We start from the raw sequence: 13,150 nt of genomic DNA, 5'->3' as shown, positions 1-13,150 counted from the left end.
AACAGTAAAGCCAATCATCAATAGTGACTGCTTATCTTGGCAATAAACCAAACCTCTGCACTAGCCTTCTCTACCCTTATTAAAAACAAAAGAATTACAACAGCTCTTATATTGATTAATATTGTTGAGATTATAATCATCATGCCAACCCATACAGGGAAAAAAAAAAAGCATAGATCAGATTTAGAGCATGAATTTCCAACAATGTGTAGATTCAACTAAACATTAAGAATAAAGTTGAATGAATACCCGAAAGAGAAACCACGGGACAGACCTCACCAACAAGAAAGGTAAATTGGATTCCCTGCTGTACTTCTTACTAAATATCTACAATTCAAAAATGAGGTAATGAGGTGGCAACTTGAGTCACATAAGCAGAGCAGACTGCCTGCATGTGAAAGCCTCAGTAAGCGCACACTTCAGTTTCTGAAAGCAATCCTGTATTTTGGAATGAACACTCAGACAGCACTATCTTCAACACACAAGTAAGTTTTCTAACACTTTCAACTAAACTTCCTCATCTGTCTTTATTAATATCTCATTATCAACACAATGAATTATACATTAGATTTTGCAGGGGGTAGGTTAACTGCTATTACAACCATTTTGGTTGACGAGTAAATGGCAATGCAAGCACTGAACGGGGGGAGCTCTATACTTCCACAATTTGGCTACTATCACACCATATTGGACTTACGTGGTACATCTGAACACTCTAGGCCTATTATCCTAATAAGAGCAATAAGAGCAGTAAGATACAACTGTTATCTGTAATAAAACTGGGATGGAAACTTTTACACTTTCTCAGTTCCCAAGAACTCTGTGATAGAGACAAAAAGTATACACAAGTGTTGACAAACGTTTGCTTATTTCCTTTAGGGTAGTGTATTTCACACCACTTTACTAGCCTTCCAGTATTTACCACTGAAAATGCTGCTTAATTATAAATGAAACAACATTTTAGTAGTAACATAACCAGTATCCACAGCAATTCTTAAGACGGCTTTGAATTGTGACTTCAGAAAGCTCACAAAACAAACATCACTCTGAAAAGCAGCATCTATCATTTGGTAGACAGGAAAAGAAAAATTTGAATGACTTTGACAAACAGGAGTTTTGGCCTTTATTTCTAATACAGATTTCTTCTTGCATCGTATGTTACTTAATTTCCATAGCAACTCACAGGAGCAAGAAGCCACTGCTTCAAAGAAATCTGAATTGATACAGTGCACAAGAGAGAAACCACAAGAGACTCGGAATAGCGCAGAAGTCAGAGAAATTCCACATTATCTAACATTCAGTGTTACTGAATTACTGAAAAGCTAAACTAGATTATACTAGCTTCACAACAGTTACAAGTACCCTAGTACTGGTTGCCAATGATTCCTATTGCACTGTAGACCAAAATACTGATAATTGCCATTTATCAATGAAGCAGGGGTGAAGAATCAACTTTGCTTTCAAGTCATTCCATTAGTGATTGATACGATATAAGAAAAACACCATCAGCAACAGCAGAAACTTTCAAGATGTTTTCAGTGAAGTGAATAGCATTTAGCTCTCACTAATCACGTTAGCATCATTAGTTATTATCTACTAAGGCTGGATCTGAAGTTCTGCTTCATGAGTTTTCCAAAGAAAAGGACATTTGAAGTCTAGAAAGAAGCAGAGCAGTGTTTTACCAATGCAGAATGACACGATACAAGCTGTCACATTTTACAGTCAGTAGGAAAAGCCGTATTAAATGGTCATTTGCAAGAAAAGTGTATTTTCTAAAGTGCTAGAAAGAAAACCATACTTCTTGCTCAACTTAGCTTACAAACCTCATCCAGAACAATGTATCCAGTTACAAAGAAAAACTAATAACAATTTAAACTCACACCTAAGCCCCAGAATTCTTTAAGGGCAAAAAGCACACACGAGAATTATTTAAACTTTACAACGACACTCGATAGCACCGTACTGCAGTTGTTACGGTAAGCAAGAACAAGTGTCTGAGAAAGACAACGCAGCGAGTGACGGTCAACCAGCGCCGGGCAGCGAGGACGAGCAGCCCGCGCGGCGCCCAGCTCAGCTCAGCCCAGCTGCGGACGCAGCCGCCCCGCTGCGCGCACGTGAGCGGGTGAAGCACCGGCACCTGCGCTGCTCCGGGTGCAGCGTCTCGGTGCGCTGCGCGTCTAAACGCTGCACTCTTCGTAACATCGCGTGATACCTGTTTTTGTTGTCCTCAGCCACAATTCAGTTTTTATTATTAATTACGAGACGAAGAGAATTACAACAAAGCAATACCGTCGCTATTTTAAACTGAGGCGATTCTCATGCTGCACAGCTACAAAGAAAAACGGTCGTTACCTGTGTGAAGAGAACCTGTGATTAGCCTGAGGAGGTACTGGGCAAACCTCATGATTTCACGCTTACACCGCTTCCTACAGCCACTCATCTTAGGCAACAACGTATCCTCTGAGGAGAGCCAGGAGACTTTTGCCGATAGAGGGACCGGTTTCCGCCAGCAAACTTCTGAGGCACTTGGCAGCCTCCCCGCTCGCCGCCTCGCAGCCCCCGCCGCCGCCGGAGCGCCTCGCGCAGCGGCCGGGCCGGGCCGAGCCCCGCAGGGCTCCGGGTGCTCTGCGCTGCCCCGCGGGGCCGCCCCCGCCGCCGTCCGCGGCCGCTCGGTGGAGCCGCAGCCCCGGGGCGGCTGGGGCGGGGCCGCCTCCCTACCCGGGCACCGCGCACACACGCACGGAGTGGCCGCGTCCTCGGGGAATCGGCAGGCAGGTGGGGAGGGAGCGGCGGGAAAAAGCTAAAATAATCCAATGTCACGCCGAGAATTGATGAGGAAACATCCCAGAGCTACAGCTATCGCGCTGCTCAAGGTCAGAGCGGAGGACCGCCTCGCCTCCACCTGCGGGCACGGAAGCAGGCGGCGAGCTGAGGGGGTTCGAGCGGCGTTAACCTGATGCCCGCCGCCAGGTGCGGGGTGCCCCGTGCGGAGGAGCAGAACCCCGTGCGGGTCCCCCGCTCCCAGCCCGCTGGCTGCGGGAATGCCTATGGGAAGCCATACGCGTTCTTCTGTAGTCCCTTATAAACCCATTGTTTTCTGCCTTGCGTGAGAGAAGTGCTTCCTATTAATAAACATGTTCTGCTGAAGGCTTTATCCATGGTCAGAGAATCTGAAAAGCACATTTCCCTCGGACTACCACACGAACACAGAGCAACTCCGGCTATCACATTAGCTGGTGATGCAATAGGCAATGCCTAATACAGTTAAAAGAAGACAAAGAACCCATTAGGGAGAAGCTGAACAGAAGAAAATCACTGTCTGATCTAATTTTAAAGACAGCACTGACCACGTAAACACTTCGGTGAATGCCTTTAAAAAATAATAGTGTAACACACACAAGTGCAATTCTCCATGCTATTTATTTTATTTATTACACACTGAGCAAGGATAAATGCATTATAAAGTGAGCACATCAAAGCACTGACAAACTTGCAGCTAGATGACATAATTTCTGTGTATGCTATCTATAATAAGCCTGCTTTCTTCTACTTGCAGTGAGGCTGCACCACTGACAGAGCCAGAATGAAACACAGCTCTAAGTCCCCACACTGACCCAATGCATGACAACCTGAGAAAGAACAGGGCAACTTTTAGCACTGCATCAACTTTAAAAGGCATTAGAAGGAAAAAAAGAAAAAAAAGAAAAAAAAAAAAAAAAAAAAAAAGGAAGAAAAACTTTGATATGAAGAGTTTAACAGAGCACCTTCCATCCCAAGTAGCTAGTAGAAGTGAAGATAAATACTGAAAACAGAAGAAAGAACATCTCCACTTTAGCTGAGGACAAGAGGCAGTGTAAATGGTGCTCAGCCAGAGTTCTTGACCTGCTTAATCCTTTGACATCTTTAATTGCTGTATATAAATTTCAACTGCAGTCTCACTTCAAAATGAAGAACTGAAATATCAGTTTTCTAAATACTTTAAATACACATTGTCAGCAAGTCCATGGGTTTTGTTCTTTGCTTTTCCCCCTCCCCTAAAACAAAGCTGCATCACTTCTGACTCATTTTGCTAAACCTTTCATATTTCAGTTGAGCAGTAACAGTAATTACCGCCTAAGAAAGGGTTCATGAAAGGTTTCTGACCAGTTTCATTAAGAGGATTTTAACTAACAGCGCAGTATTCTGATAAAGCAGGATCCACATCTAGCTCCCCTATTTCTCTGCTCAGCACAAATGGCCAACTAATCTTTGGACTGAAGCTGCTTATCCAAGTCAAAAAGCTGATGAGGGAAGAGTAGTCAGGAAAGTCACAATGGAAAAGTGTAATAAAGTGACTGCTGTTTTGCCAGTGAACACCTTCCAGTGCAGTAAAGAGGAAAAGTTGGAAAATATCAGCTCCTATGTATTGGTACGTTTTGAAAAATTTTATGGGACTCATTAAAGTCTTCAGAAATAGTCTTTTTGCACTGGAATAAGTACTTTTATTTCCATAGGCACAATTTCCCCTAATGGTTCACAATCTATAGGTCTGAACCAAAATCTAAAATATATATGTATAAAAAAAGAAGAGTCCTAATAACATCAGAAGGATCTGGATCAATCCCTAGAACTTCTAGTTTTGGAATCAAGTATTTAGAAAATAGGATTTAAAAGCTATTACTTAAATACAACAGAGAATGAATAAAATATACAAAGCATTTTTCCCCCATCCAGATTTTAGGAAAAGCAAAATGGAAGGACAAAGTACGTGTTCATTGTAAACTCTTGGATTTTCAAATTAATTAACCTAGGCTAATTGATCGGCATCCCAGATGCCACATGGCACAATGAAATCACCAGGGAGGAAATGATTTTATTTATTTGTTTTAAAGGAGACAAAACTATAGCAGCAGTCCATTTTAAATGCAAAATAGAAAAGTACCCCTGAACCCTGTATGAAGTGTAGTGTCTGGTATTGTATGATTCTTAATCAAAATCAAATACTTCTGTGAAGATTTCTAAACAAAGCTAGAAGAATCACCACAAGAAAAACAGCAGTAAAACTTTGCTTCTATGAAGATCAGTTCTGTCCAACTTACAGATTCAACCTTCAGCATGTGTTGAAGCAATACATACAGAATACACAAACTGACCAGCTTCTCAGAGACTGCCTGCATTGTACATTCCATTTGCATATATTTCAACACTCATCCATCTTCAAAGCATTGAATTCCCTCCTGAACTGGCCGGCCTGTGCTATTTCCTAAAAAGATGGAGTCTAAAACTTGTAAAAATGACAACAAATCATTTAAGATGCCTAAACCTCAGAGAAGGTCAACCAGGAACACTGAAAACCTGCATGGGGTTTTCATACTGTTGACAAAAACCTTACTAGAATTTATGTTAGTAAGGTAAAGGCTGAATTCCATAAGTGAACGTTTCTATCAGACCTCTTATTTCAAAGAACAGAGGTAATATTTACAGTTACATGGCAAGAAGTAACAGATGGGCAGGAACAAACAGATGGATGAGCTCAAGGTAACGGTGAGATGTTTTTGAGCAGCACAGCAAACAGCTGCCACATAGATGACCATCATCAGATCTCCTTTCTGTTGCTTCTCGCCTATCATAAATGCAAGAGTCCTCCTAAATCACAGTCCCTGATGTGTTTAATTGCTCTTCTCTGCTTTTACTTCTTGACTCAAAGTCAAGTATCTTACCAGTATCAGTATCTGACAGTATCTTATACCGAGATGGACTCAACAGTATCTTATACCAGCATGTCTAAAGTTGGCTAACATCTAGAATAGTTGCAGCATCATCAGAAAAATCACCAGAAACTTCAGAATTCCACAGTATTTACCATTTGTATGAATGTGTCAGCCACCTCTTTAGACAAAGTAGTAAGAAAAAATTCTCCTGCTCCTTATTTGCCCAAATTTAGTCTTCAGTCTTAGACAGTAATGAAAACCAGAGATTGCTACATGGTAGAATGTGAGATGGGAAAAGAGAGATACAAGTAGATATTCCTTTCTTCCTCTGCTCAATACCAACATGGTAGGTGATAAAGCTAAATTCACTTGGTTTTAAATGGCTGCTGACTATCCTGAACATAATAGTAACAACAGATAAGAATCCTTCTGCTTCATCTACTTCATACTCAAATTGATGTCCACATGGAATGTGGACTAGACCTCACTCTGTGTGGGGATAGTATCTACCTCAGACCCCAGGACATATGGCAATGGGACTTGCCAGCATTCCTAGTTAAGACAGCAAATTTATTTTTTTACAACTTCATTTTCACTCTTCATAGGGAACAAATTTTTTTGTATCCTTTAATTACTTAACTTGCATGTAATGTTTCTTAATATGCAACATAAAAGAAAGACCTTTACTCTGGCCTACGCCACTGAAAATTAATGCACAATCTTCCTGCATTTGTCTACAGCTTTTAGCTTCTCCTCAAAGTTTGCTAAGAATAACATCCTCAAACAGCTTTATTACCCTGCTTTAAAACAGTACTACAGAGGAATGACTGCTATTCCACACAGTTTGTATAATATCAACAAATCATCCACATGTTCCACGCTAGCAGCTGATACCTGTAAACAAGAAATTACTTCCACCAGCGTTGTATTTCTTGATTTTATAGTTTCAAACTTAATTTTCTATTATGATTATGGAGCTCAATAAAACCCGGTGGCTTAGCCCGCATAAAACCTTTGACCAGTGTAACAAAAACCTTTCTTAACACATTAGTCATTTGCCTCTTTTATTTCTGACTTTCTTGTAAGCAGCTACCCGTTCAGAATGCCTGTTTCTTTTCACACTACTCTTCGTCCTTGAAGCTTACCCAAGAGCTCCTTTACACAGGACATTCTTAAGATGATGCTTCAGACAATCAACCAGGAGCTACAGCTGCTTCGACCTCCCACACAGTCCTCTCTTGCCTGATTAAATATTCATCACTCTGGCATGTTGCAGTGTCAAGCAGGAGCAGCTTCTCAGCCTGACCTTCCCTAGCCAGCCAGAAATTTCTGCTGAAGAATAAACAAGATTGGGACTTAACCTGCTGAAACATAAAACGGCATTATGTCGTTTTTGGGTTACACATTGAGCTCTGCTCATGCACTACAAAATTCTTACAGCAGAACCTAAAGTACTGTCTTTAATGTTCAATATAATTTGAATTTTGCCTGCAAAGAACTGCTTAATTCCCAGTTTCAACCCATATGGAAAAAAAAAAAATCTAGAGTTATTACAATTCCTTTTAAATGCGCTAGTTTTATTCATCTCTATTTAGTGGAAGATAACTGCAAAATCATAACAGATTAACTTCACTGTCATAGGAATTGTATCCTTTATAGGTTCCACAGTTATTTAAATACTTGTATGTTCACATGTAAAACATCTATACCCAAAACAAAATTGAAAATTTTGCTTTTTGACTCACATCAATCTGTTAAAAAAATAAGTCCATCAGGAACATCTTTTATTTATGCATACTAGGTATGCAGTGTTCCTAGGAAGACTGAAGAGTCATTGCACTGATTCAACTATGAGAATTCTGTCATCATAATAAACGTATATGTACATATTGGGCCAGTCAGTAAAAATATTCATGAGTTCACTGCTCAAATTCACATCCACACATATATACATGTATATAAAATATACATATGGTTGGAAGTTTGAATAAATTACCCAAGTCATCTATGAGAAACTTTTTGCCTCTAGGATTTTCTGAAAGTGTCCAAATTTACATTTCATCTTCTTGGGTAAGGGCTTTCCTAGCTTTGCAAGAACTACTACCACCATGACCCCTCCCCTTCCCCCATTACTTTTGCTAGTCCAAAACAATCATGGATGTTGTAAATTTGCAGATTTGGTTTGATTCTCCAATTAAACTGAAAATTAATATTTAGAAGTCTAACTGCTCAAGTCTTCACATCCTTAATTTTGCAAGGATCGTAGTGCATTTGGATGAATAACATTGCAGCTACACCTCAAAGCGAAGAAAGAAAAGGCAAAGGCAACACTCCAAATAGCTTCTCAGAGATTACAGTCTGCAACCTCCTTGGTGGGAGTAATGCTAAAATAGCTGCCTTGCACTTTAAAATTGTTTCTGTTAAGTAAAGTTAAACTACCATGCTGCAAGGCCTGTGGTGTCTGCTTTCCCTTCCAAGCAGGTCCTGCAAGTACTGAGAGCAGTCTGCATTCCTGCAGTACCCTTCAGTAAAAGCTCTTTGGATAACGTACCACATAAGAGATCAAGTATATAAAGCAGAGAAGATTGCATCCATTTAATTTAGAGGCTTCTTTTACAGGGGCAGCAGAGTCCACCTTATAGCCACACTATACAAGATATATAAGGCCATCAAAATCTACAACATCCTGCAGTATCTCATTCTCTTCCTGCTTCCTACCGCACATTCTTTTGTGATCATATATGCTGCCATCTCTCCAGGAAGGATGGCTACAACTACCTACAGCTTCAGAACAGCTCCCCTCATCTGTTTCTGCAATGCTTCTTTAAATCAGTACCCAAGGAGCAGAGATAGAAAGAATCGAAGTTAATCTTAAAGATGGAAGAAAGCAAGAAAGGAAGAAAAAGCAGGGTAACAAAGCAACCAGGATATTTTATTTCATGTGTTACCCATAGGCATTAACAAAAGGCCAAATTTTTAATTCCTAGCTGGGAACACCCCATGACACAGCAGGTGCTTGGGCCCATGTGCTTCATTCTCAGGAAGCCATAGAGGTTTAGCATGAGATCACTGTAGTCTCTTAGCAATAATACAGTCTAAGAGATCTAATCAAATAAAGGCCTCAGCATAAATTCAACTCCTAAGCCTAAGGAAATGAAGCTGTTTTTATTATCAACACAACTATTATGAGGTTACAAGTCAGTAGTAACTATAACAGTCTATATATGGGCCAGGCAAGGAAGAGAAAAATTCTTTAGTTGGCCATAAATAAATTTACGACTCAGAAGCCTGGAACAGGAAGTTAACTGCAAAGCTGATAATGGCAACAAAGCACTTCTCTCATCTCCATAGATCAGCATGAAGAATAGTTTTTCTATCACATACGTATACAGTCTCGAGTATTGGCAATGAAAGAAACAGAATACCACTGCTTGTTTATCTCACCGTGAGGAAATGTTAGTAGAAGAAAACAGCTCTCAAATACTAGAAAAGTGATGGTGAACATTTAAAGTCTTTTACAGTGTAGGGATGAATGAGTATTCATTTTATTTAAGCCCTGCAGAAGTTCCTTAGTTTACTGGAGCTGCTCTGTGTGCCTGGATATAGAATGTTAGTTACCAAGTGGAAATCACATTTTATGTTACAGAAATTATGACTTCAAACTTTCCCCCATCAGAATAGGACAGCTACCTCTACTTCAGAAACTGTATTAAAAATGGAAGAGATAAGCTTTTCAGTTAAAAATTCCATTAGAGTTATCTCACATCCAAGGAACTACATTGGAAATTTCAGAGAATTTTTTTTCCCTAATACACAGGTAACTTGTCAGGTATAAGCATCTTAATTGCAAAGATGTCCTTATCAGTTTTGGTCAATAAAAACTGTATGGTATTTTGTAGTTTTAGTTCTTGCCTTTTGATTAAAGAGTCTGGTTAAATTAAATATGCTTTCAATGAGGAATCACGTTTCATCCTACACTATTTCATAATATCATTAGCCAGACTCCCCATTACTGATTATTCAGAGAATTAAGGTTGGTCACATATTACTAGCTTAACTCATTGCTTTCTATCTGATGAAAGAGGAGAAAAACAGAAAACAAAGTAAAATGATAGCAAATGTTTTAAGCATTTGATTTTCTCAAAGGTAAAAGCATTTGAAAACATTTATGTTAAATAGTAAGGAAACCCTATATCGAAATAATTTGCTTTGGGGGTAGGGAGCATCACAAGGGTGTTTTATACAAAACTGAAAGTAATTTATAATAGTTAAAAGAGCACCAACCAATAACACAAAGCATTATTTCAAAACAATCTACAGACTGAGGGAGGATTACGATACTATCTGGGGAAGGAGGAAGAACGATAAAGTGAAATTACTCCTGAAGGTCACACACTACAAGATTGCAGATCAGGAAGAATAGTTCATATGATTATAATTAGAATAATAACTTTATTTTGTGTGTGTGTGTGTGTGTGTGTATTTTCTAATTATATCATTTATTTTAAATAAGGTCTTGGCTCTGTAGATGTATACAGCAGACAGATAAAAGTATGTGCTCCTTCTTTTGCCTATAGTAAGATTCTGTGCTAAGCACTTTCTATTACCATGAGAATCTGCTTTCCCTTCAGTGCCTTTCACTGAAAAGGCATCCTCTAACTTCTTTCATCAGTTTGAGGCAGTGCTAATTTCTGGACTCACTCAGCAGCAGAACTTCATTTCCCAGCTACAATTTTGTGTCCTCTCTGAATGCGCAGTTCTGACAGAGCATGAGAATACACAGACTACAAGAAGTAAAGCCAATTTTTGTTTTATTTCATGACACTTTAACACCTTCAGTTGTCTGTGTGAGTTAGGGAAAAACAGTTTCTACATAATTTCTTAGTTCTTTCACAGTAAATAAGACTTTTCTCATGAAGCTTCTTGCACCAGCTATCCTGGTTTCTCTTCTAGAAATGGACCTTCAAAATCATTTCCTCTTCTTGTCCAGTCTTCACTTACTTCCATAAATCCACTCTCTTTTGTAACTCCTCTTTGCCTGGTCCCTTTACCAGATAATCTCATACATGGTTATTACCATCTGGCATTTAAACTAAAAAATTTGGTTTGCCCAGAGCAATAGCTTTTCCTTTTCCAGCAGTGCTTTATTTAAGTGGTGATCAAATTTTAATGATTCTCTTTTGTTATCTTAAACCAACTGCAAAAACTCCTGGCATTCCCCTTGGATTGGAAGGATATCAGCAGTGTTATGCACTGTAATCAGCACAAGGCTTTTGATGGTTAAAACACAGATTTTTCTTTTAAAAAGATGACAGAAGTCATAACACTACAGAACTCAAGAGATTAAGCAACTGAATAAGGCCAGGTCATTCTTCCAATAGAGTTAGATTCTTTGGAAATCTATATTCAGAATGAAGGCAAAAGCATTTTCAAGCTTATAGTTATCCCCCCCCCAGCCCCCTCAATCCCTAACCTATAAAACATCTCAACTAAGAAACAGCTTTTGCAGATCTGCCAAGTATGAGATACCTGAAAGACACATTTTGTTGATCTAGCAACTTTGAAGCTGAGAGGTATTCTGCTTTCTGAACACTCTGTATTTTACTTAGGTACTTATATGTGAAAAAATTATTCTGATTTGCATTTAAGGCTGGAAAAGACTGTTAAAGCCTAGTCATGATTATTAATTCTTGTAAACATGTGAGGGGTCTATGAACTTCAATTCTATCAGTAAACATATGAATTGCAGCATTACATGAATAACCTGCAAAATATGAAATATCTTTGAAGGGGTTGGTACTGTGTGTCTGGTAAGGATGCTTCTCTGTGGAGAAAAAAATAAAAGAAATACTCTGCCTAGAAATATATGCATACAGTCTAAGCTAACCAGAAAGTTCACATTGGGGTAATATAGCCCCTCTCATTTATATAAAGGAAACAACTTTTTGCTGAACATCAAAGATTAAAAAGTCACCTAAGCTGCTTTACAAAGTTTGTATTTTCCAGAAGTTCCTTGACTCAGGATTGCTTGGCTTTTACTGTTACTCAAGTCATTTGAAAGGCTCCATAAACCCACAATACTAAAACGCATGCTTCCAGATTTTCCTCTCATTCAGGAAGGTAGCTGTGAAGCAACTACTCATCTTTTAAAATTATAACAACCTCTAAAAGAAGTAGTACAAGTACAGCTGGTAGTGATTCTTCAATAAACTGCCCTCCTCTAACCCTTTAAAGAAAAGACCATGAGTTAACTTCCTCTCTATATACACAGGATAATCCAGGAAGCAGAGTTCAATGGTAGAATGACACACAAAGGGAAAAAATAGTTTTATTCTGGATCTATGTAGCTGCATTAAAAAAGTGAATTACAGAATAAGAAGCACTTGACTTTCTTTTCATTTCTTTTTTCCTTTGCCTGTATGAGTACATGCAGTGACATCAGACTGGAATTGACATTCCACTTAACAGAAAATATGATGTAATAGGTTTCTAAATTGGAGGGCAAAGTGGCAGAATTTCAGGATGACACTCGAAACAAAAGTGCATGAAGGATCTTTTCAGTCAGCCAGGGAAGCGTGGATGGAACAGACACCTGATAGAGCTTCACAAGTGTCTGTTTTCTCTAAGATTCTCACTGCAATCATTATGCACCAGTGACCGAAAAACATTACTCTTTATTATGATATCTGCCATAAAAAAAAAACTTATCAGTCATCAGTCTGAAGTTCTGGAGGTCTCAAGCCCCATTTATTTGCTGGGGATCTTGTCTTGAGATTATTTGGGTCTGTTCAGCCAAACCACTTGTTACAACTTGCTCCAAAACAATTTGCTGTTAGGCTTAGTTGATTCTAGCTCAGCCCATGAAAGTCCACAGCAGAAGTTAAAAAGCACAGATCAGCTGCCAGAGTACTTTATCAATGATACTGATCTGTATCTCACCATTTTAAATAATCACAAGCTTTTCTCCCTTCTCCCATTCTTTTCTTTTTAGTGATTTTCTCTGTAGAAACCTTATATGTTAAGAGCACACTCCTTAACAGAGGAGGTGCTGTTTCCAATGAATGGTTGTAAGACCTCTTCCCTAGAGAGGTGGTTGATGCCCCATGCCTGTCAATGTTCAAGAGACACGTGGATAATGCCCTCAATAACATGCTTTAGCATTTGGTCCAGCAGTTGGACCTCAGGATATTTGTGAGTCCATTCCAACTGAGCTATTCTAATTTCTTATTATTCAATACATCCTATAGATACACAGTAATCAATACATGCTAAAGTACCATTTCTTTTTTCTTTTTCCCTAAACAGCAGTAAACACAAGCTTGTGCTGTTACTGATCAAGTCTTACATGCTTTTCAAAACTGAGGACACAATAACTAAGAATGTTGATGTATAAATTCTGAAATTTAATTCCATCCTGTTACAAACACAAGGAGTAGGCAGAAGATCACAAGTGAAGACAT

General features: G+C 39.0%; 1 protein-coding gene across 5 annotated transcripts in view; it reads right to left on the bottom strand.

Annotated features, from left to right (window-relative positions):
* Positions 1-13,150, bottom strand: part of KCNIP4 (potassium voltage-gated channel interacting protein 4) — a 380,467-nt gene that overhangs the window by 283,506 nt on the left and 83,811 nt on the right. The window contains exon 1 of one of the 5 annotated variants that reach the window (XM_048941681.1): positions 2,353-2,595. The exons of 3 other annotated variants lie outside the window; for them this stretch is intronic. In XM_048941681.1, coding sequence (XP_048797638.1) covers positions 2,353-2,440 — 88 coding nt within the window. In that variant the 5' untranslated portion in view covers positions 2,441-2,595. Of the gene's footprint in view, positions 1-2,352; positions 2,596-13,150 lie in introns of those variants that run through there. One more of the 5 variants, XM_048941686.1, reaches the window with a different exon arrangement.

The sequence above is a fragment of the Lagopus muta genome, chromosome 4 (genome assembly GCF_023343835.1).
Source record: "Lagopus muta isolate bLagMut1 chromosome 4, bLagMut1 primary, whole genome shotgun sequence".
Lineage (NCBI taxonomy): Eukaryota > Metazoa > Chordata > Aves > Galliformes > Phasianidae > Lagopus > Lagopus muta.
The sequence above is the reverse complement of the archived record's forward strand: the minus strand, read 5'-3'. Positions and strand labels throughout refer to the sequence as shown.